The 25,409-nt window shown below is 34.7% G+C and overlaps 1 protein-coding gene across 5 annotated transcripts in view; it reads right to left on the minus strand.

Moving 5' to 3' along the window:
* Positions 1-1,905: 1,905 nt before the first annotated feature.
* The window catches only part of LOC138304640 (NXPE family member 4-like), a 31,767-nt gene continuing 8,263 nt past the window's right edge, over positions 1,906-25,409 (minus strand). For 3 of the 5 annotated variants that reach the window (XM_069244814.1, XM_069244813.1, XM_069244815.1), the window contains 3 exons: positions 17,709-18,429; positions 17,052-17,101; positions 1,906-5,267 (listed from right to left, as the gene is read on the minus strand). In XM_069244814.1, coding sequence (XP_069100915.1) covers positions 4,489-5,267; positions 17,052-17,101; positions 17,709-17,851 — 972 coding nt within the window. In that variant the 5' untranslated portion in view covers positions 17,852-18,429 and the 3' untranslated portion in view covers positions 1,906-4,488. Of the gene's footprint in view, positions 5,268-7,374; positions 7,498-17,051; positions 17,102-17,708; positions 18,430-25,409 lie in introns of all 5 variants that reach the window. The other 2 variants (XR_011205613.1, XR_011205614.1) reach the window with 2 other exon arrangements.

Genomic DNA, 25,409 nt, shown 5'->3' on the forward strand with positions numbered 1-25,409 from the left:
ATTTTAAAAGTAGTTTTAAAGTTGCGTGGTCTATGAAATCTAATAGTATTATCATGTTTACAAAGTAGCATGTATTAAAAATATCATCGCATAATTTTCATTTGTTCGCTTGTTTCAAACCGTTTTGTGTTGAACTATATTCAGAAGCTGATGATATGGCTGTTCCATTTAATAAACTTGTTGACGTCAACACAAGCGCAAGCGGGAAAATTCAAAGGATATACATGTATAGTGTTCAATTTTAATAATCGTAACGGAAATATAAGTAATAAACTGTTACCAGATTGGATATACAGTTGATATGAAGCCCATCCGTCCGAAAGATAAATATTCATGGCGCCCTAACGGGCGCCATTCTATTTATCTTCCTTCCGGATGGGCTTCATATCAACTGTATGTCCAATCTAGTAACAGTTTATTGCTTAAATGTAGGTGGCGCAATAGTGTGCGGCTTGATTTTGTGCGATCGAGACACTACTAACAGATTCATTTCACTGTTGCACTTTTTGAGCGCATTTTGTAACAAAAATGCGATGATTAATGCATAGATTATTTACACATTTTATTATGTTTAGTCACTTTTACAGAAAAATTCATAAATATCGCTCATTTTTAAATGGTACATTTGCCGGTCAAAGCGTTCAGAGTAACTTCGAAGGAAGGCGCCCGGAACCCCGAAATATCTCGTCTGTTGTGGAAATTTACCGATATTCTGCAAAATACCACCATTAGTCAAGACTGTACTGTAGTGCCGTCCTTACATGGCCATTTAATAGGTCGTTAATTAATCAAACAAACAAACTGTACTGTAGCCGTTGTAAATAACATTTCCAAAAGTTAGAAATACTGTTCAGAATTACAAGGACATTTTATACAATGTATATAGCTTTCTAGCACGTCAGCTTTACAAGTTAACTTACTAGGACGAATTAAACCGTAATCAGCGGTCAAAATGCCGGTTTTGGGGGTTTTACACCAAAATATCTCGTCATTTTGAATTTTCACATCTAAGGTGATTATTTCAATCGATGGATCACGCCGAGATTAGCTTTTTACATTCAAAATTTCAGCATAAAGTATCGTTGGGTTTCCTTATTACTCAAATAGCAAAAATAAGCAGGTTGATAGGTTTATTTAGTCCGATCAACCTGCCTATATTATTTGGCTTTTTAAATTTTTTGGCCTAATATATATTAGGCAAAAAATGAAAAAAATGCCTAATAATATAGGCAGGTTTAGTGGACTAAGGTTTATTTAGCAGTGTTAACATTTCGTTCTAGAACGAAAACTCTGTTATAACAGAGTTTTCGTTCTATCTCTCCATTTCATATATTGTCAAAACTTACAAGGACCTCATCAAAAGTATGCGTCAACAAGTGGCTTTATTATTGAACCTAGATCTGTTGAAATAAACAAAGCCATGATTCAATGTCTCCTCATGTATTGTATTTAAAGAGGACTTAAATCTATTTACTGAAGTCATTCTTTAACATAATCGTATGTTTGATCACTCTGTCGTTTACATTCAAGTTTCGGTTTTCTGTAGGTAGGGCGTTAGAACTGAACCTGCTATCCCGGTACATCATCGTAACTCAACTTTGGATCTTATCTTTTCCTCTCTTCCTATCTAACCTTGTTCTTCCTACCGTGTCCCGATAACACGACTTAGGAAATTATGATACCGTGTACTGTCTTATGCTATTTTTGTAAAAAAAAAAGGGGGGGAGGGAATCATGTAAAGTTGGGTGGCAGTATCAAACTCTTAGCATGGTAACCAAAAATACTAAGATGGATGTTCGAAGGAGAAAAGAGATGATAGCGACAACAAGGCTGCCGAAAAGGGAATGAACGTATTTTGTAAATGAGTGACTGATCGGTACCATGGAACGATAGCGCGATACGACAAAGGAATAATGCTGTATCGTTGTTTTTTACATTGTTATCGCTCTATCGTTCGCATTAATGAGGAAAATGAATTTTGTAGTACAGATACTACAATGTATCGTTCTGTTGTTCTGTATGCTAATGTGAAACATATACATGTATGACAATGGGATACCGTGATCATTATTATGTTTTGAATTTTATTAAAATAAGAAAGTGTAGATTAAGTTATGTTAACATTTTCTAATTATTATTATGTTGCTGGGTTGGGTTACGTCCCAGATGATATGTGGTTAGAGAACAATGACACACTCCATCTTCTAAGTCATGATGCTTTATTGTCTCTATATATGTACAAGTGTACATGCGTATAAGCGTATAATCGTAGAAGCGTATTAGTGTAGAGTCTGTAACAAGATAAAACAAGACTCATTAAGTATAAGTTCACATTTCAATAATACATAATAACATAACATTCATATTAATCATACATACATACAAGATGCCTGTGTAGTCTAAAGTGTATCAAAATCAGATTCACAATATATAAATAAGTTAATCTATTTATAAACTCTAGAACAACTATTATAAATTAGACTTTACACTAATAGATATAGCCTCTGCTATCTATAATAAATACAAGGGGAGACAATCTGTTCCCTCTATAATCTAAAATAAGGGGAGACAATCTGTCTCCTCTATACCATATAATATCAGGGGAAGACAATTCGCCCCTTTACAACTATACAATAAATTACTCTAGTCTAAGGGGACATAATCTACCCACTTAGACTCTACAACATATAACACTATCAATGCATTTACTAACATCATATTCTAATACAAATACAAAGACATACACATTATATAAATATGCACCTGGCCGACTCAATTAGGCTTCAATCTTTGTTACATTGTTTATATCTTTCGACTCGGGGTCCTTTTCATGAATAAAATACATAATATCACAAAAAGGTCTAAACTAATAAAATATCCATCTCTTTGACGGTTATAAAAGATATCAATATATACATATTACTTTATATCAAATTGTCTATATAAATAGACAATTACTCTTAAATTCAAATACATACTTACAAATGTATGCTTTTACACTTTCAAGTCAATTTAACTTATTCAAAAATAGTTTAATACATTCTGATAATTTTACCAAAATAAGGCAAATAAATATAAATAATTTACTTTATGAACATTACACAGGATATACAATATTAGCAAGAAATAGAAAAAGAAGACTCACAGAAGTAGAAGAATAGATAAATCCTAATTCCACAAAATCTCTGAGAGACCAAAACACACCTGCTCTCATTAAACTCTCCCTGTAAACTGCCCACAGACAAAGGAAAGTTCTCCAAAGATAGAATTTTGGAATAAAAACACACATTATTATATCTATAAACCAATAAAATCAATAAAAAACAATCAGCTGACCAGCCAGGTAAGTCACCTGACTGGTACCTACCCACACCTATTATCAAAGAATGTGCTCATCCATCCATGCACTATCTCATTACAGGTGATATACAGGTATAAAGGTAATCAAGACAGTGGCACAAAGACAGTACTGGGACAACACATACATGTAGTTCAGGGGTACAGCTTAACTTATAACTATACATAAAAACACTAATACTAATTACATAAACTAGTTAGTAACTTAATTAATTACCCTACCACAATTAAATCATTACACGTTAGTAAATGACGGATCGCCTATATATGATATATGATAATGAATAATGTCTATACAATTGCTAATCCTCAAAACAGACCAAACATAATATAGTCATATAACCTGGACATTACTGAAAATGATGTGCCGTACTTTAACGCAAAGAGTTCACGGATATTATGTAATTCTGTAACAACATTGTAATCTTAATCTTAACAATGGTCATTTAGGACCTTAATCATAACGCACTTCATGTCAATGTCGATTAATCAAATAGCAAGCCACTTGCTCTTTTAACATGCTGTGGTACAATGCCATCTGTACCACCATATACATTGATGCCATTGGTATTATACCTCGCATTAGGCTTTTAGTAATCGGTGTTATCCTTTATTATTTAACTCTTGGTTCATCCTCAACATACTCCAGAGGTTAATATCACTGACGTAATATAAACCCCTGGGATATCTTATAGTAACACTGGAGGCAGTTTAGGAGAGAAAAACTGACAAATCACAGGCATGCAATAGCTTCCTTTGAAGAGTATAAAGAGAGCAACGTCTAACTTCGACGCCACAGTCAATCACAGTGTATTGCTATTCGATTGTTTATGTACATCGGAGGATCACATTACAGGCGTCTTTTGTTGCCTCCATTTATACTTTAAGATAGTCCAATGGTGGATATGACGATAGTGATAGTAACCACTGGAGTATCGAAGATGTGGATGGACATAACTATAGCGAAAGTAATCACTGGAGTATTGATCATGGGGCTGCATATAAGGACAGTGATAGTAACCCCCGGAATATCATTGATGATCTTGGTCTTCTAATTACTATGCATTCTATTTCCAGAATTCTCAGTCAACCCACGTGGGTGTTAAAATCACAACATTTTGTAAATATGTACTATCTTCCACACAAATGTCCCATGAAATCATCAACCATATCGTTTACTGTGTTCTCTTTTGGATGAAGATCAACATTTTCCATGCCTGTCGTTAAATCCCATCCATCCAAATACACAACCTTATTGTGTAGCTCTCGCAGTTCCTCATATAAGATTTGTTCTATAACTTTTCTGTTGTAATCGACTGCCAAGAATATCAAACTTGAAGTATTTGAAGAATGTGGTCCTTTTATAAACACTTTTGCTTTTGAGTTGCGCTCAAATAACCTTTTTAACCCGTGTTTTAGACTTCGCACATGCGCACGAAATACTTTAGGCATGATTCTGATCACATGGTATGTGTAGTGAATAACGACAACACTATTTTTACCCTGCGGAATTTGATCTAAATGCCAAGCATTGCATTTTATATCCTTTCGAAGGTATTTGCCTTCTGCACTATAATATGGAATTTCGTGAGAGGCCCACTTCATTGTGATATTAAGATCCCTTTGTTCAGCCATTTTCAAATATTTTCCATCTGTAGTGACCTTCGCATTGATCATGTTTCGTTGAATTCTCCAATACCATGACAGTATATTTGAGTCGCCTAAAAACAGAAGGTGGTGATTTTGGAGGAAGTCCACGAATGTTTTCCGAGAAAGTGTTATTGAATTATTACAAGCACAACGCCGCCATTTTGTATGATAGTAAAACCCTGTAGGTGATTCCTCATTCCAGGTTTCGGCACTTGACCTTTTATGGCATGGTTTGTCGGGAACTGGGACAACGTCGTTATCTGAAAGCATATAAAATAAAAAGATAAAGAACTATATGGTTTTGGGCGCTTTTTGGCCCTCAAATCCATTAAATTTTCAAACCTGTTATTTAGTAATTAAATTGTTGAAAATCAAATATCGAGTACAATATGTGTATGATAGTATGATATAATAGGTATGATAGTTCTGTATCATTACAGCTATATAATAGTATGATATAATAAGTATGATAGTTCTGTATCATTACAGCTGTATAATAGTATGATATAATAAGTATGATAGTTCTGTATCATTACAGCTGTATAATAGTATGATATAATAGGTATTATAGTTCTGTATCATTACAGCTGTATAATAGTATGATATAATAAGTATGATAGTTCTGTATCATTACAGCTGTATAATAGTATGATATAATAGGTATGATAGTTCTGTATCATTACAGCTGTATAATAGTATGATATAATAGGTATGACGTTCTGTATCATACAGCTATATAATAGTATGATATAATGGGTATTAGTTCTGTATCATTAAGCTGTATAATAGTATGATATAATAGGTATGATAGTTCTGTATCATTACAGCTGTATAATAGTATGATATAATAGGTATGATAGTTCTGTATCATTACAGCTATATAATAGTATGATATAATGGGTATTATAGTTCTGTATCATTACAGCTGTATAATAGTATGATATAATAGGTATGATAGTTCTGTATCATTACAGCTGTATAATAGTATGATATAATAGGTATGATAGTTCTGTATCATTACAGCTGTATAATAGTATGATATAATAGGTATGATAGTTCTGTATCATTACAGCTGTATAATAGTATGATATAATAAGTATTATAGTTCTGTATCATTACAGCTGTATAATAGTATGATATAATAGGTATGATAGTTCTGTATCATTACAGCTGTATAATAGTATGATATAATAGGTATGATAGTTCTGTATCATTACAGCTGTATAATAGTATGATATAATAAGTATGATAGTTCTGTATCATTACAGCTGTATAATAGTATGATATAATAAGTATGATAGTTCTGTATCATTACAGCTGTAGTTGCTATGGTAACTATCCTAAATATGCAAATACATGAAAATATGGTAATTTAGTCAATTTTAACCATTTTGTGCTGCCGAGGGTTTTTTTTTATCTAGAAACCATAGAGGGCATCCTTGAACAAACTTTATATTTCTCCTAAAGACGTGTCTAAGGTACCTGCATATTCCGAATAATTGTTTCTTGGAAGAAATTTTCAAGAAAGAGGGAAAAAACTACAAAATTAAAATGCACTGAATTTATGCATATTTGGGATGGTTACCATGACAAATTAAAGCTGCGAAATTAGAAAACGTTTATTACAATTAACTCAGGTATGTACGAAATGCAATAGTTTTATTTGTTCAATTCTTCGTTTAAAATATCGATCGATTGTGGGGCCAAAAAGGGCCAAAACCATACATATTCCTTTATTTTGCTTCATAAATGTTTGACAAATGCAGGTTGATGAATCTAAATATCTGTAAACTTGTCCATTGTTTTCGTTCCGACTGGTCACAGCTTACTGCGCTCTGCTATCTTCTCATATATAATCTATGCTCTATTCATGTTTCCTATTGCTAGAGGTCTCAGTGGTATAATGGCAGGGTCGGATAGAAAAGTGTTCGTTTACAATTGGGAAAATAAGCGAGAGAGAGAGAAACCTTGACCTTGAAACTTTAGACTCAAACCAATTACATATATATTACATGTATATAAAAAATCCTTGATAAAATAATGCCAAAAAACTCGTGAACTTCCTGGGGATCAGAGAAATCATTTCGTCGTAAGCATTATTACACACATGGTTTACAGTATTAAAATGATTATGACTTTTCTAAAAAGGTTTAATGTTTAAGATATTTTTGTTGGAAATAATGTGGGAAAGGACAATGTTATTGTTAAATATTTATGGGGATACGAAATACTTATACCGTAGTCTCTAAAACACACAAGTAAGCAAAACACGTGACACACTGCAAACAAGGGAGGTAACACCGTTAATAGAATGTTAAGCTAATTCAAACAAAGTCACCATTACAATACAAATTTGAATTATCTTACAAGTCATTCTCGGTTCTGCGTGATGTTTTGTTCCTGTTGGTCTTGATAAACTACATCAGGTAGAAAAATCACATGTTCGTCTTTAATGAATACAATCATGTAACGTGTTGTAACCTTCTGCAACTGAATCAGAAACTGCGCAGTAAACGGAGATGCGTAATCAAAACGACGCATGATCATAAATGGGCATCAAGATTACAGTCACACACTGTATTAGCATAACAAAACTTCCCAATACTACTGTAAAATTACTCATGTAAGCGGTAGATATATTCTGGCAATATTTGCGAACAGCGTTGAATTTTGTATTTTCGAAATTAGGCCATCGGTAATATATATTAAGATTTGCGTTTTCCGCATTTGCGCTAAAATGAAATGCGTTAAAATAAACCCTTTATAATATATAATGATGGGCACTTTTTTATCATTTTTAAAAGTATAGGTTCATGATGCTAAAATCTATCATCTAAGATGATGAGAGCACAGCTGTCATGGCCGGCCGTTGGTTTTGTACAATTTTGGCTGCTCAGTCTGCATGGTACAACAATCCAGGTCAAGCTTTAAGTTCCTATATTGTGAGTAAGTGTAGCGTGGAAATTTATGTCACGCTTAATTTTTATTAGTTGTTAAAGTTAAAGTTTATTTGTATTGTTAAAATAAGAGTTTTATACTATTTAGTTCATAGTTTTAGTTTATATATATGCAGTCTGTATAGTATATATATACATACATAGGACAGTTAGGGGCCAGGTGGCCACGCGCACGTGCCCATCTGGGGTCGTTACGTATACGTAGGGAGCTAGGGCACCGCATTCCGTTTTCCATATAAGGAGTTGTTTACGACTAGGGCAGTGTATTAGGGTCCAGTTTGATGGACAGGTTGCGTAAGGTGTTCGTATTAATAGTAACAGAGAGCTAAATTTAGGTAGTGGTCACTCCGGCCAGCCAATTAGAGTTAGGTTGGGAGGGGGGATGGAAGTAGGTAGAAATACGTAATCATATTAAGATTCAGCCAATGAACGTGAGAATGGATATGGAAGGAGCGAGGTTTTAGCCAATTAGATCATAGTATGAAAGTGGTATAAAAGGGGGTGCACGTGCACGTACCCAATCAAAGAAAAGGGAGATTACATGAAATTTTGGGACTTACTCCACGCATCTCAGGATCAGTTATTTTAATTCGGATTACTTTACTACACTTAGTGTGTTTGTGACTATGGGATTTATACTTGGGATGTACTGTACGGATATTTCCTACATGTATCAGTGATGTGATATATACGGATTACTCTATCATTCTTAGTGTGTTTGTGACTATGGGAATGATACTTGCATTTGGGATGTACTGAATACTTCGCAATTATGGATATCACCTAACAGTGAACTTAAGTGAAACAGTGTACCAGTGTGTGTGTTCCTAGTGGATTTATTGTGAACTATATTACGTGGATGTTTATGTGAATAAATTATGTGAATTTTAAAGTGACGTTTTCTAGTTTTCCCTGCCGTAGTCACCTTCCATCACGGACTTACGATATACAATAGCGTCTCACGATCGTCATATAGCCTAAGTGCTATCATATTTTGGAGAAACGCCACAAATGGTGGCAGCGGTGGGATGGAAGTTACCATGATTACGGCAGTGGAAATGTTACTTTACTGAACTTTTTGGATTTTATATCTGTGACTTTTTGTGATAATGGATATTTCGGAAACATCGAGGAGACCATTTCAGCGAGGGCTCACTTTTCTTCCGCCTGTGCGTCGGAATTTCAATTATAATTTCGACCAGAGTGAAGTGATGAGTGCTGATGTGCTTTATTATTCACCTCGGACATTCCGTGATTCGGATGTTGAAATATCATCAGTGACCTCTACTCCGAGTGTTGGACTAGGGACTACAGTAAATTGTGATATTTGTGCGTCGAGTTCACGGACAGCGAATCAACGCAAGTCGGAACATCAATATGAGGGATTCATTCTAAGATGGATTATTGTGTTGCTGTATTTGGCAAGTTCTGTGGGTATAATGTACCATAGATACCCAAACCATATTATCCCGTGCTTCATAAAAGAGTTTAAAGTGTTTGGAACTCAAGTGTTCTGGTTGTGTATCACGTTTTCTGTGATAGTGAATTCGATTCAGAATCCCGTGATAGTAGACATAGTGACAAATATGTCCCAGGTATTAGTGGACGATAGTGAATTAATGTCGTCAAACAGCCAAGATGAAGCGATATAATATGTACACGAAATTCCGTCAAGTGTGTCCCTGCTGGAGCAGAAGGCCATGCGTGCGCGTCGGCCGCGCGGGAATGGAGGACTAATACAGGCGAGGAACGGAGTTAAGACATTACCCAGCAATATGTGCTACTAAGAGGGATACAGACACAGAGTTTTGTGAAATCATTTCTTCCGCGGGAAACTGCAAACAGGAAGAAGAGTACGACTTACTCGAAACCAGAGTAATGTGTGATGTAATAATGTGTGATTTAGCTACGGAAGTGCGCAATATGGTGGACTGGAAAGTTGACACCGGAGACGTACTTTTATATCCAAAGATCTCTATAGCGGTGCTATGAGGATCGTCCTGTATTGGAGCCTGACCTTTCCTTGTGTGAGACAGTCGATGTAAACACGTTGTTTGTGATAGTGATTTTATCAAAATTTATCATTCGGGAACTATTGTTATTAAGACAGTCTATCAAGCCAATGGATCACGTGCTGTTTAAGGAAGCACTATGGAGAGAATACCTCGACAAGTGTGAAGTATTGGACGAGGGATTATAGCCATGCAATAAACCACAATGATTGATAGAGGGAATCGGAGAGTATATTGTATTTTAATTGGGACGGTTGCCGGACAGTGTTGTCGACTTAAAAACGTCGTTGTGAGGAAACCCCATTTTGTGTATATTATTCGTAAAGACGTCAACTTGTGTGCGATATTAAAGTTGTGTTGTGTTTATCTGTGGATCTACAAATGGATTATCATCAAATGCCTTTCAGTGAAGACGATAGATGGAAGATCGCCTTCGTTATTCCACTAGGTGGATTGTACCAATGTTATAGTGATGGTGTTTTGTTTAGTCAACGCCCGGATCACTTTCTCCAGAATTATTGAGAAAACGCTGAGTGGATTACAGTGGAACATTGCAGTGTTTTATCTGGACTGTGTTATTGTGTACGAGAGGAATTTCAGTCAGAAGATGGACAACTTGTATTGATGGCAGTCATGCATGAAGATACCTGACGGTGCCGATTTGAAGTTGAAGGCCTATAAAAAAAGTGTCACTTGTTCTGCAGACAAGTGACGTTCCTGTGACATGTGGTGTCCAGGATGGCGTCCGGACTGATTCTTCAAGAACAGAGGCAACGCTGAAGATGTAATCATCAGAAACCGATCCAGAACCATATGTCAGGAAGTTGGTGAAAACTTCGCATTAATAGCGAAGTGTCTACATAGTCATACCAAGCAATGTAAAGTTTGGTGGTAGACAACAGAAACTTTTGGTGATGTGAAGAAATGGTTAACTTCAACTTTTGGAAATCCAGACGTCCACACGGGGGATTTATGCTGAACACCGAGGCAAGAAACTACATGCTGTATGAGCTGTGATGTCCCAAGAGTGACCTGGAACCTGTTACAACCAGTACCCAGGAGACACATGAACATGGGCTGATTCCAAAGATAATGTTGTGGTGGTGATCCATCCAGAGCGCTAACCTTAGAAACCCAATTTTTGTTGAAATAAAATGGACGAACCGGAAGAAGTACCTGTACGTTGTGTGTGTACACGTACTTGTACCATGCCTGTCGCAGTACCGGAACAAGGCTGGGCTACGATGAACATTTTGAAATTACCTGTTTTGCTGATGATGACCTAATGTGTGGTGGCCGTTCCAGATGACTCTGAAGAACTTTGAAATTTTGAAATAATAGACTTTCGCGCAAAGTTACATGTGACACTTAGATATCAGTGATGAACAATTCTGTGAATTAATATGTGACACATTACTTTATGTGGATTTATATATGTGACACTTAGATATCAGTGATGAACAATTTTGTGAATAAATATGTGACACATTACTGTACGTGGATTTATATATGTGACACTAAGATATCAGTGATGAACTTAACTAATCCGGTGGATTATTATGTGAGATATTCATTTTACGTGGATATATATAAGTGACACTAAGATATCCAAGTGATGAACAATTCTGTGGATTATTAAAAATGTGACATTCCTTTAACGTGGATGATACTTACGTGACACTTACAGTTGGGAGCAAGCTAAACTTGGTAGTGAAGTGCACTGGAGTGCACAAATAAAGTTAACTCCGGTTCACTAGCTAGTGCACTGGAGTTAACATCGTAGTGCACTAGAGTTCACATTGTAGTGCACTAGAGTTAACAACATAGTGCACTAGAGTTAACACTGTAGTGCACTAGAGTTAACACTGTAGTGCACTAGAGTTCACATCGTAGTGCACAAGATAAATGAGCCTGATACTCCTACTTATTGCATAAGTTGTACATGTACAAATTGTTCATGTATATATTTCATTGAATGGTTTTAAATATCTTTTAATTATTTCAGATGAATTACCAAATGTACTCTGTATTTAAAAAGTAGCATAACTAAGTGAGTATATATATGTAAATAATTAATTTATTAAATAAAATGGTTACTTTTATTGGTGTGCATTATTATATATGGGTTTCATCTGAGTAATTTAGCCTAATATGAGTTTTAATATTAAAGTAAAGACTATACCGTAAGCTGCAATATGGCTTGACCACATGCATCTTTTCTTTAGATATTTTTTTTCAGAAAATAAATGAATTTATTTCTTTATTAGGATAAAATATTTTATACTTGTTATATTAAATTTACTAATAGCTACATTTATTACTCAGATCAAATATTAGGTATTCTAGATATAAATAGCTATATTTATTTTAATTTATTTCATGTATTTATTGAATTTTTTTATTCGATTTTATTATTTATTTATTTGAATCATATATCTTTGTTTTTGTCATTCTAGAAATTAACAGCTATATATAATTTTATTTCACATTTAGAATGTCAGATTTTTTACATTTAGCAGTTTTGGCTATTACACTTTTATTATACCCTCATAAGTCGCTTGGTGAATTTTACCTGTACTGGCCAGGCTCCAGGCCTGGCACTTAAGAAAGGATAATAAATTCCTGGGGCAATTATACGATTATAACTCATTTGTATATCTTTTAATGTATAACTGGGGTGGGGTCACCTGTCTTGTCATGAGCATGACTGCCCCTCGCCTAATCCTGTAATTACTTATGAAGCCAGTTCAATTTAACACAAAAATTTGATTCCTGAAAATACAGGTGAACAGGTGCCCTATGAGTTTTGATTTTTGAAAAGTTACAGAACTTTGCATTTTGTCAAGAGTCAACAATTTAACTGAAAAAAATTAAGTTGAAATTTCTTAAAAAGTTCTTATTATTAGCTTCCTTTGTATCCAAATAACTCTGTCAGAGACATACAAATATAGATTTTATATGTCTCTGACTCTGTTAATTAATTCTAGCAAGAAATTTATATGGTTATTTATAATTAACAGCTGTGCAATTGGGACGATCAGTCAATCAAATTTGCGAAATCATTCCATATGATAAACGGACCACGTTGATGAGTCTAATTATTTAAATCAAATCCTTACTTCTGTTTAAACATATATTTCTACACATGTAATATTACACCATAATATTTGAAATATATTTTGATTGATATATTAAATTTTGATTTATTTCTATATACCGTATATTTATGTATAAACATATGAAATCTATATCAAAATTAAGCAGCAAAAGTTGTGTACATTTATGAAAAGATTATTAACTAAAAGTGATGATCATCGACTTGCATGTACATTAAAATAATGTGGAGTGTCGCATTTAATTCATGTTGTCTTTCAGTGTTTACACATACACATAAAATACAATATTTTTATCATATACATATCAAGGATTTCTATAACTACATACATGAACATATTAATTATTTAATTGTTATCATATTTAATTGATGTGTAATTGGTACAAAAGTCTGTCACATACACTGATATACATGTACTGTACATTGTACATGGGGATACAGGTATACACTGTACCCGCATACATAAATGACTTGTATACTGTAAACTCTTGGCACACAGGTCTGTCGTTATGGTCACTAGGCCTAGGGCCCTTTTCTCCCTATTTCCCCATCCCACCACTTGAGGTGACACCTTACCTGAGATGATCAGTCAGGCGTCACAGGTAAGGTATACCTATTTTCTTTAACCCCAGGGGGTCCATTATAGCATTCAATTCAATAGATATATATATATATAGCATGCTGTGACAGCCTCTGTACCTGATTAGTTTAGTAAAGTCTTAACTGTCTACTTGACCCCATGTGGTTTTGTTTCATATAATAATAATACTAATAATAAACTTACAGCTACTTTTTATCAAAATACGCCTATTCTTTCAATTGAGAATTATAAATTGTTATAATACTGTTTTTTCCCCAAATGAAGATAATGTATTCACATTGTTTTTTATCTTGTTTTTATTTTATTTATATTTTTTGAGGAGATGGAGAGGGGTTTATTAATTATATACTGTATAGTTAAATTTATACTACATGTACATGTGTATACCCCAGCCCCACCCCAAATCTACCTAGCTATATGTATATTGTATGTGTATTTCGCCACTCTGACACTTATTCTGCCCTCTGGACATGAATTGTTTTACCTGAAATTTAACTAACATGCTGGCTCAGTTATACATACGACCATCATACATACTAGTCCAAGAAAAGGATGTGATTACGTGAATGAACGTGTAAAATCAGATATTTAGATAATATATTGTATAAATTTCTGGTAAAACCTATAATCTAGCTAGAACAAATGTAGCTTCATGAACACTGTATCTAAAAATACAAGTTATTTAATTGACAATTTTAATTGTCCATGCACACTGTTGGGATTACTGTAATTTCATCCTCCATAATACCTTATACAATTACTAACATTGAATTGTAATATGGCATATTACAATTCAATGTTAGTAATTGTATAAGGTTCCATATGGTATCCGGAAAATTCATTCATTTATTTATTTCAAAATGAATATAAGTTATACCACAAATTTGAATATACTTGTATTTGTAAGGTTATACTGGAACATGTGTGTATCAAGCACTCGTACTGTAAAACTGAAGTGCACTACGTACCAAGTGCACTAGAGTTAACATTGTAGTGCACTAGAGTTAACATTGTAGTGCACTAGAGTTAACACTGTAGTGAACTGGAGTTCACATCATAGTGCACTCTAGTGCACTACAATGTTTAGTCTAGTACACTACGTTGTTCACTACATGTGCACTACAAAGTGCACTAGATACCAAGTTTAGTTTGCTCCCAACTGTATTTTAAAAGTGATTCTACGTGGATTTATAATTTGTGTAGTGAACAATATATGTCAACACTTATTTCAAGTGTACAATGTGACATATGGATTATCTGTGAGCAGAGACTTGAAGTGTGTCCGGATTATCGGTACGATATCCGTAAAAGGTTACTTTCGTGAACGATTGACTTTTAAATTTTAAGTGAAGTATATGTGTTCATTCCCATGAGTGGATTACTTCATTCCAAATGTGACATTTTCTCTTGTTGGATTTATTATGTTGATCTTCTATTTCATGTTGATCATTATTGTTGAAATAATTATGTGAATCAGAGTTGACTGTATGACATGTTTCTTTCATCATAAATATAAATAGTTCAGTGACTGTGAACGTGGATATATTCGCGCACGTTTCATTGCGCGGAAAACGTGTTAAATTGTCGCGAAGCTGGTATTTTCTCAACGAATACGCGTGGACGTCTATATAGTATCACAGAATGTACACCGGATATTGCGCGCGGAATTGGTTTCTAATATTTATGTACACCGGATATAGCGCGCGATATATATCCTTTGTGCAGTTGGCGAAGATTACTCTTCGCGTAAATTTTCATGTTTGCAGTATCTGATTTCATTATTTTATACCATTGTTTAACTGTAATTCAGTTATAGTACCTTAACTTTTGTCGGGGACAAAACTTGAAAAGTTGGGGGGTAGTGTAGCGTGGAAATTTATGTCACGCTTAGTTTTTATTAGTTGTTAAAGTTAAAGTTTATTTGTATTGTTAAAATAAGAGTTTTATACTATTTAGTTCATAGTTTTAGTTTATATATATGCAGTCTGTATAGTGTATATATACATACATAGGACAGTTAGGGGCCAGGTGGCCACGCGCACGTGCCCATCTGGGGTCGTTACGTATACGTAGGGAGCTAGGGCACCGCATTCCGTTTTCCATATAAGGAGTTGTTTACGACTAGGGCTGTGTATTAGGGTCCAGTTTGATGGACAGGTTGCGTAAGGTGTTCGTATTAATAGTAACAGAGAGCTAAATTTAGGTAGTGGTCACTCCGGCCAGCCAATTAGAGTTAGGTTGGGAGGGGGGATGGAAGTAGGTAGAAATACGTAATCATATTAAGATTCAGCCAATGAACGTGAGAATGAATATGGAAGGAGCGAGGTTTTAGCCAATTAGATCATAGTATGAAAGTGGTATAAAAGGGGGTGCACGTGAAGAAAAGGGAGATTACATGAAATTTTGGGACTTACTCCACGCATCTCAGGATCAGTTATTTTAATTCGGATTACTTTACTACACTTAGTGTGTTTGTGACTATTGGATTTATACTTGGGATGTACTGTACGGATATTTCCTACATGTATCAGTGATGTGATATATACGGATTACTCTATCATTCTTAGTGTGTTTGTGACTATGGGAATGATACTTGCATTTGGGATGTACTGAATACTTCGCAATTATGGATATCACCTAGCAGTGAACTTAAGTGAAACAGTGTACCAGTGTATGTGTTCCTAGTGGATTTATTGTGAACTATATTACGTGGATGTTTATGTGAATAAATTATGTGAATTTTAAAGTGATGTTTTCTAGTTTTCCCTGCCGTAGTCACCTTCCATCACGGACTTACGATATACAATAGCGTCTCGTCATAGCCTTAAGTGCTATCACATTTTGGAGAAACGCTACAAACTTTTATTCATTTATATTTCTGCTGTGTGTGTTTTTGTTTTGTTTTCATTTCACCTAACGCCATCACAGGACGTGCATTAATATAATGATGAAGGTCATGCATCCGACCAATTGATGTGTTTGTCGTTTATACGGTAATTAGTCAAACAATCAATGGGTCTTTTGAATAATGACGCTAATGTTTTGGCAGACCATGGACAATCACACTAAAGGGTTTTCATAGTATTAATAATCAATGTTCCGTGTTTGAACTATGACATAAATGTTGGACTAACATACAGGCCTGTTTGAACTACATTCCATACAAACGAATGACATTATACATGTCTATAGTGTACAGTAAAACATTTCGTAACGGCCACCTCCTGGTAAATAAGACCACTTTGTTATGGTTCCAAATGGTCATTTATAACACCATCTGACTTGTGCATAAAAACACCTGGTTATAGAGACCATTTTCCCTTGGAACGTATATAGAAAGGTTATCTGTAAATACTAACCTCCACTGATGTTTACGACGATATTCCGAAGCCGCTTGTGAAGGAATGACCTGCATAAGGACAGATTTTCAATCATATATAGCACAGTGTTTCTTTTCAGAAATTCAGAATCAATTAAAGCAACGTAGGCCCAGGCACTTGAATAGCTCTTAGCGTCGGTTAGGTATCGATATCTTGGTAGAATGCTTTCGTAGAAACGCATTTGTAAAATAACTTTAAACTATGTACAGATTAGAAGATGAAAGAAATTTTATCTTTGTAAGTTATTCAGATACAAGAAATCTGTAACTACAAATTTCCAGGTCACATTTACCTGAAAAGAACTAAGATGTCATATGAAATTGTTCTGAAAATAACTGAAATGAAGATTTTTACCCGAATTCGTATGAAGAGTTGTCTTAAGTTTTCATAAATATCAGGTCAATTTTATGTCAAGATTTTATCAGGTTACCCGATATATTGCTTGTGTAAATGCAGCCATTAATTTTCTGAGTTTTCGAATAAAATTAGCCACCGTCCAGAAATTATTGTTTTACAAAAACGATGATTATTTCTACATTGGATTTGAAACACGTGACTTGGCGTTCTTCAATACATATCAAAAAATAAATTGCTTTCTGTAATTTGTAACATATATTATATATATGGTTTATTTACCTGACAAATTTGACTTGGTTTTTATCGATCAACTTCGTTACCACATCGTGCATTGTTATCCAGTCTGTACAGGTGAGATTAGGGTTGGTGGGTCTCCCACAGTACAACTCATTGTCATAGTTTGCCTTAGTTAAGTTACACATATCTGTCAATCCATACACATCCGGCTTTACACTGCATGTCGTTCTTCTCTACTTTCTTATCTTGTTTTCCGAATCCTCCAAGCATGGCGTACACCTGTCCATTTTTCTCAATGTAACCCTGCACAATTGCAATTTGTTGTTTAGTATTTGCAATCGTTGTTTTGATAATACTTTTACCAGTCCATAATGCCATCACGTGACCTGTGTATGACCCGTTACCGTGATCTGTGACGTAACCATTCACGTTTGCATTCTGGGATACACCTGTCATCCAGATCCTGAGAATATCCCCTCCTATAGAAAGGTGCTTACCGTGCCCGTCATACAGTTCGATTCTTACACGAATAAACTTTCCTAGTGGGTAACTTGATCGATTCAGGGCCACAGATATTTTTGAATAAGCAGCAGTAGCTATGGTTTTAGTATCATTAACATCCTTGATAGTGAAATACCTCTCATATGAAAACGGGACTGATTTAAAAACAAAGGTGCCTTCCTCTCTATCCAATCGAACGTTTACTTCATCGGATGTTCTTCTCATACCTTTGGTAACATTAACCTCCAAGAACTTGAAACGGCTGAAAGACACAAAGCAATAACAATGATTAATCATATTGCAGTAATAAAAAATCCTAACCTGCAAATGTAGGAAACGATGAAGAGAAAAGTTCAACCGCATAGCTTTGATGTGTTTAACAGAGTTCAATTATTTATATTTTCGTTGACACTGATATTTCTTACCTATTCCCTAGTTGGTAGGAAAGTAAAATGCGTCAAATAAATGTAATAGCTATTTTTGTCGATTTTAGTTTGTTTCTTTTGTTACATATTCTGCGATTATATTCAGTCGAGATATCCTCGCATGTATGGCTGATGGCTACAAAAGTATATACCTGTTTTAATGAAGTACCTTTCAAAGACGCTTCTATATCTCTTCAAAGCAGTTACTTGACAATTTCTTATTACCATTTATTTTAAGCATTTTTAATACCCATCTATTTATTTCTGATATCAGTGGCAACGTATGCTTCTAAAACATAATTGGTCTGATTTGACATAACTGTGGTTTTCGGAATGCTACATGACTTTATTGCTACTTCCAGTTCCGCTTGGTGTGACTTTTTCTTGTTATCAAATTCCATTCCGTTTTTCAAGAAATCCTGAGTTTAAAAATCACCGAAGGAAGAAAAATAAAAGTTATTTACAAATCATCAACTCGTTCACCGAAAAATATAAATACCTGTAAAAAGGAATATCTGTCAGTAAACAAAAAACATGGCTGAAACGGTAAGAGCAGAAGTTAGAGAAACAGAAGACCAAAAGAGTAGGGCGTCAAACATCATCGTATTCAACATGAGTGAATCCACACGTATCACCAGTGAAGAAAAGTGGGAGATGATGTCGTATTGTTTAAAGTGCTCTGTGCTGCTATTTGAGTCAACGGTTTGCCTGTTAAAAATGCAATACGGCTAGAAGATCGAAAGTAAAAAAAAAAGCCAAGGCCTCTAAAATCGTTATGGATAGCAAACAACAAAGAAAAACATTCTGGGCAATGCACGAAACAATCCAAAACAAGCCCCTAGGCATGTGAAAACCCCTATCTTGGTGAAGAATTTAACACCTTAACAACGGAAAGCTATCAAATTAAGGAAAACAAACCAACCACAGCTGCTTCACAACCATCAACAACCATATCTGCAAGCGCCGATATCAATCCCATCCGGACGTCAGAGTACAGTAACAGCGATGAACCAACAAGAATCTATAGTGATGATTTTAACAATGTTACTATTATAGATAGACAGGAAAGAAAGACGCAAAACGGGAATAGGGGGTGGCCTGTTCCCAAATCTGGGTTACTACAAGTAAGCGCTACTTACTCTGAAGAAGATTCCATAAACCTGACAAACCCGGTATATTGAGGAAGATTTTATCAATTTTAAACAAATTTTAAATACGGTGTCTTTTAAACAAGAGACTTTTTTTGAAAAAAACTTTAAAAGTAGACAGCCTACTTAACGAGAAAGGAGAACTGAAAACACTTACAGAAATATGAAACTACAACATCATTGCCATATCTGAAATGCTACCAAAATACAGAATTTATTGTAACCTACAACTACTAGAATATAACATCCCCGCCTATAGGTTTGAGTATACAGCTGTGGAAATTCAACTCTACAAGACAGACTGGCTAATTTTGCAATATATCTACAGAAGTCCCAATGTGCCAACTCAATCTCAGATATAGAGAAGATGTTCACTGTAGAACACTTCAGAAATCACAATTATACACATATTTTGAGTGTTGGAGATCCAATATCAAAAACATCATCTTTTCTAAGGAAGCTACAAATAGCAACGAAAACCATCCATCATTCAAATTCCTTGATATTGTAAAAGATAACTTTCTTAATCAGCACATCTTAAAGCCAACGAGAATACGTGAAAATGAAGAACCAGCGATACTAGATTTACTCTTTATCAACGGAATCAACATGGTCAATAACCTGGAAATCAAAGCACCTCTTCGCAACAGCGGCCATGCCAACATATCCTTCGACCTGAAACTGTATGGAGAATCAATAGTGAAAGCCGCAAGATACAACTACAACAAAGGACACTACCATCATATCAGATCAAACATAGAACAAATAATAAGGGACACTAATAGTAGTAACTCTGTGGATGAAGTTTGGGGAAAATTTACCGACATAATCAATAAAGATATAAAAGAAAACGTACCGGTGTGTAAATATCTCATCAAAAATTTCGAACTTCATGGATGACCAAAAGTGTCCGTATTGCAATCAAACAGGAAAAGGAACGCTGGAAAAAATATATCCACAACAGACAGAAGATCGGAACAGAAGACAATACCACGAAGCAAAGAAAATATCAAATACAGCGGTTAGAAAATCTAAGGTCGAATATGAAAAGTAACTAGCAGAAAACATCAAAACAGATCCTAGATCATTTTGGTGATATGTACAACAAAGACCAAAACCGAAGACACAATAGAAAACTTGATGATCAAGGTAACATAATAACAGACAATAATAATAAAGCTGATCAACTAAATGAATTTCTCACAAGTGGTTTTACAATAGAGGACACCATGCAACCACATTCCTGAAATTGCAGCAAGGCATATACATGTACCAGAAAATTTGACGACTATAATTATAGAGGAGACCGAAATAAAAAAAAACACCTGCTGCTACAGCTAAAAACATCTAGTACAGAAGGCCCGGAACACATCTATTCCAAAAATCAATTGAGCTACATCAACTATCAGAAAAATAGAATAAAGCCAATGTTACAGCCATCCATAAAAAGGACAACAACAAAAAACCAAAACTATCACCCTAATAGCCTGACATCAGTAACCTGTAAAGTCATGAAGAAAATCATAAGGAATCAACTCGTCAATCATATGGAAGCAAATCGTCTTTTTATCAAACACCAACATGGATTTAGGAAATGCACTCATGTGTCACACAACTTATAGATGTCATAGACAACTGGACTGTTGTCTTGAATTTAGACTTTCAAAAAGCTTTCGACTCCGTCCCTCACAAAAGGCTACTTAAGAAATTGGAAAGCTATATATGGAATCACTGGTAATCTTCAATTACGGAAAAAGACTTTGTATATGACAGAAAACAAAGGGTTGTACTTGACGGTGAACACTCAACTGGACAATTGTTACTAGCGGAATCTCTCAGGGGAGGGTACTCGGACATATGTTATTTTTAATCTATATAAACGATCTACCAGAAGTAAATGATCTAGAGTAGTATTTCTATTAAATATTTACACTTATAACGCTGAGAAATAGCACAAAAATGAATAGCTTAAGACTCAGACAATAAAGCTTACAAATACAAGTCAAGTTGATGATTTAACGTTCAAATCAAATATCATGGCAAGTATATTTTTTTTCTGAAGTATGCCTCTGTTTTATATACTACCATTCTGCAGCATCTTGACAATAATTAACGGTTACTAATTTGCTGATCACCTTCCAGGTGAGTTGATGGGCTGTATCTCCATTTGCCCACTTTTTATAATCTGATAATTAGCAGAATGTTGTGACAAGGATTATAGTCTATTTCAGGGAAGTTACTCTGGATTTACCTCTGATACGAACTGTACTTATTCCATATGGGTATCATTTAAGTATAACATGTATGGAAATAATATCACATGGAAAAATCTTTTAATTTGATACCCTTTTTGTGAAGTCAGTTATGTTCTTGTTTTTGTATACTAATAAACTATATGTAATTAACTTACATAATACATATCAGTGTTCCAGCTAGGATTTGAAAAGGGCAGGGCGCTGGGCGAAAAAAGGGCATTTTTTTTCGCGACATAAAATTTTTAGGGCATTTTATATACGACATAGTACAGCTAATATCAGAAACAACTGTACAATATGTATATCATTGCATCATAATCATCAATGATTATAATATCATTACCTATATTATGGCATCAAGAAGACTTTGGGAGTGTTTTGTGAATTCTCCAAAATGTCTGAGACATAGAAAGAAAATGTTGACTGTTTTGATAATGATTCGTTTAATTTTTATTTGGATTAACATGTACAGGATGCCACAATATCTGCTTTATTTCAGTTCTGTATTTGTCTCTGTACTCTCTGCTGATTCCTTAAGTCTTACTTCAAGAAACATCTTCCATACATTTACAAAGTCCATTCAGTCTCGCATCAAGTAACATTAACCAAATAAGTATTATAAAATGCCACAATTTGTCTTTAAGTGATCATGTGTTTACCATTTTGTTTCAGAATTTAGTTCTATCCATGAGCTTGAATGGATTTACAGAATGAAAAGAGAAGAAACAAAATTCTTTCAATTAAATTAAATTTATTTAACAACAAGTAAATTTTGAAAACAATGTATCCGCATATACAGCTCCCTGTAATCTCACCATGCACTCAGTAGACATACCTACACATCTCTCAGACATTACAAGTTATCAATATTAAACAAACACACTTTCATCCATGATATCAAGAAGTTAATGAATTAAAATTAAAAATTATATATATATATATATTGTAACAAAGTTGCATGTCCAAATTAAGTAGTTGACAACAATTGTAATTGACTTCAAAAGAGTTCTTTGATAAAAGTATGTGTAAGGAAATGTGTCACACATATACTAAATCACTGACGAACAATAAAATAAGGCTGGTTGTGAGGTGTTCATAAATCATAAGTGAAGCTAGCGCTGGACATCAGGAGTACTAGTCCTCAGCATCAGATTTGTCATCTATGGAGTAGACAAAACTCTACAAATTAAAAAGAAAACAAAAATATTAAACAATTGGACCATTATTCAAGTTTTATTCTCAATGTTAATTATTTGAAATTGCATGTCTCTGACGCGAATTAACGTTTAAGATAGGCCTACTGGTCATGAAATAAATAAGTATTTTATACGCAGTGAACGAAAAATACGGCTTATAGTAATACTTTTTGTTCAAAATTAAGTTTGAATAAATGTATAGGATTAAATGAGGAATTCGATGACTGAAATAACTCCGTGTATTTTGATGATTTGTGCCTGGATTTAACGAAGCCATGCCTCACAGCTCGCACTACCAGAAAATGTATAATTACAAAATAAATTACGCAAAATATCAATTCCAAAGTGTTATCGGTGGCATAGAATAATAATTGTCACTTTAAAATCTCGCTTCTTGGTCGATAAAGCTTCTTATTTTGTGAATTTATTTACTTTTTGCACATCAAAGAAAAGCCGACACGCGAAAATGCTACGCCGATTTTGAAGCAAATGAGGCAAAAATGTATCAAAATACATGACGAAAATTGCATATAACTACATACCTGAACATCCCCAAAAGATCGTGACATTTCTTTGCCGATTTGTCGAGTTCTTGGCGAGATAAAAACATTGTAAATTTGTTTATTGTGAGTCGGAAGTTGAAGACATCAATGATGTGCGCGAGCAAACAGGAAGCAGGAAGTTGTGTTAGCTAGACTTGCTAAGTCCCGAATTTGAGCCGACGATACCGGGACAGTATGGGGAAATCGAAAAAGGGACAGGGCGATGGGAAAAGGGACGGGGCGATGGGAAAAGGGGCAGGGCGTTAGGAAAAAGGGCAGGGCGCTGGGAATTAAGGGCAGGGCGCCGCGCCCTGCTAACCCGACCTAGCTGGAACACAATACTAATAATAATAAAAATACTGTTAGAGGTATCTTCATAATTCCAACTGTTCCAAAATCAGAATGATTTTTTTAGTGTTCCAGCAAAATTAATGTATTTTATTTTTCTGACTTTTTGAGAAAATCAACTTTTTATGGCCCTGTTCCCCCGATGCAAAAATTCTCTTGGAAGGTCTTTATCACTACGGTGTTGATTCCGGTTGAAAACAAGCGTTCTGACGCCCTTCGAATTTGCGAATTCAAACTCCACAAAAGTAGCGGAACAATATCAATAAACCAGATATTTTCAGCACTAATATCGAGATTAATCAGGCATATAACTCGATACCAGGTAATAAGAATTTCCTGTAACAATTTCGATAGGAAAATATTGCGATGTGAGTAAATAAATGTATAATTTCTTTATTCTGATTACCATTTCTAAATTTGACGATTTGATCCCGAACATTCCAATGCCGTCACTTTTTAGTCCATCCGGGTGATTCGACCTTGCAAGCTGACGTTTTGAAGGAATAAGCATTCATTTGTGGTATTATGGTGGCAGTTTGCACACATATACATCATAACATAGTTTAAAATAATAGTGTTACTTTATCTTGAAACATTTCATTATTTAAACGTCACTTTGACCAAAAAGAAACAATAGGCCTAGGCTACGTACTTAACATGTTTCTGAAACATATAATTAATGATTTGAATTGAATATGTTTAACATTGTGTGTAAAAAATCCATTTTGGTCTTTCGCCGTCGAAAACCGATGAAACCGCGGTACTGGGTTGCAAGCAGCTACCGTGATTTTTGGGTGGTTTTTTTTCTTATTCATTAAAAAAGAAGCGATCTTTGAAGACTTCAACATTCACATCAACTATCTTTAGTCCAAAAAGTTTCGGCAATAGCATTCATTTTTTTATATTTGAGTTGAATGCATCAAATCGGATCTGTTCCCGACATCGACTGTGCATTGTATAGGCCTACCGGTACCTGCAGCTATCGTGATTTTTCATGCAACTTAGTAGAAATTTACGATGCATACGTAGTAGGCCTGATCGAAAGATATAATCTATAAAAGATAGTATTGTAGTATTGTACAATTCCATGGTATAAAATAAAAACTGTCGTTTTCTCCGTAGCAACGTAACACGAGCCTGTGCTTCGTCTCGGCGAAATCTAACTCATTCCTCTCAGAGGGTTCTTCACCGACGTTCGAGCATTTCAACAAAAAAACAAAAAATTTTCGTATACCGGGTATATTAAAGACCAACAAAAAACTTTGTGATTTGTGATCAATGTGTTATTATCATTTTTTTTTTTCATTTTTCTTCATGTAGAAACAACA

This window comes from Argopecten irradians, chromosome 12, assembly GCF_041381155.1.
Source record: "Argopecten irradians isolate NY chromosome 12, Ai_NY, whole genome shotgun sequence".
NCBI classification, from domain to species: Eukaryota; Metazoa; Mollusca; class Bivalvia; order Pectinida; family Pectinidae; genus Argopecten; species Argopecten irradians.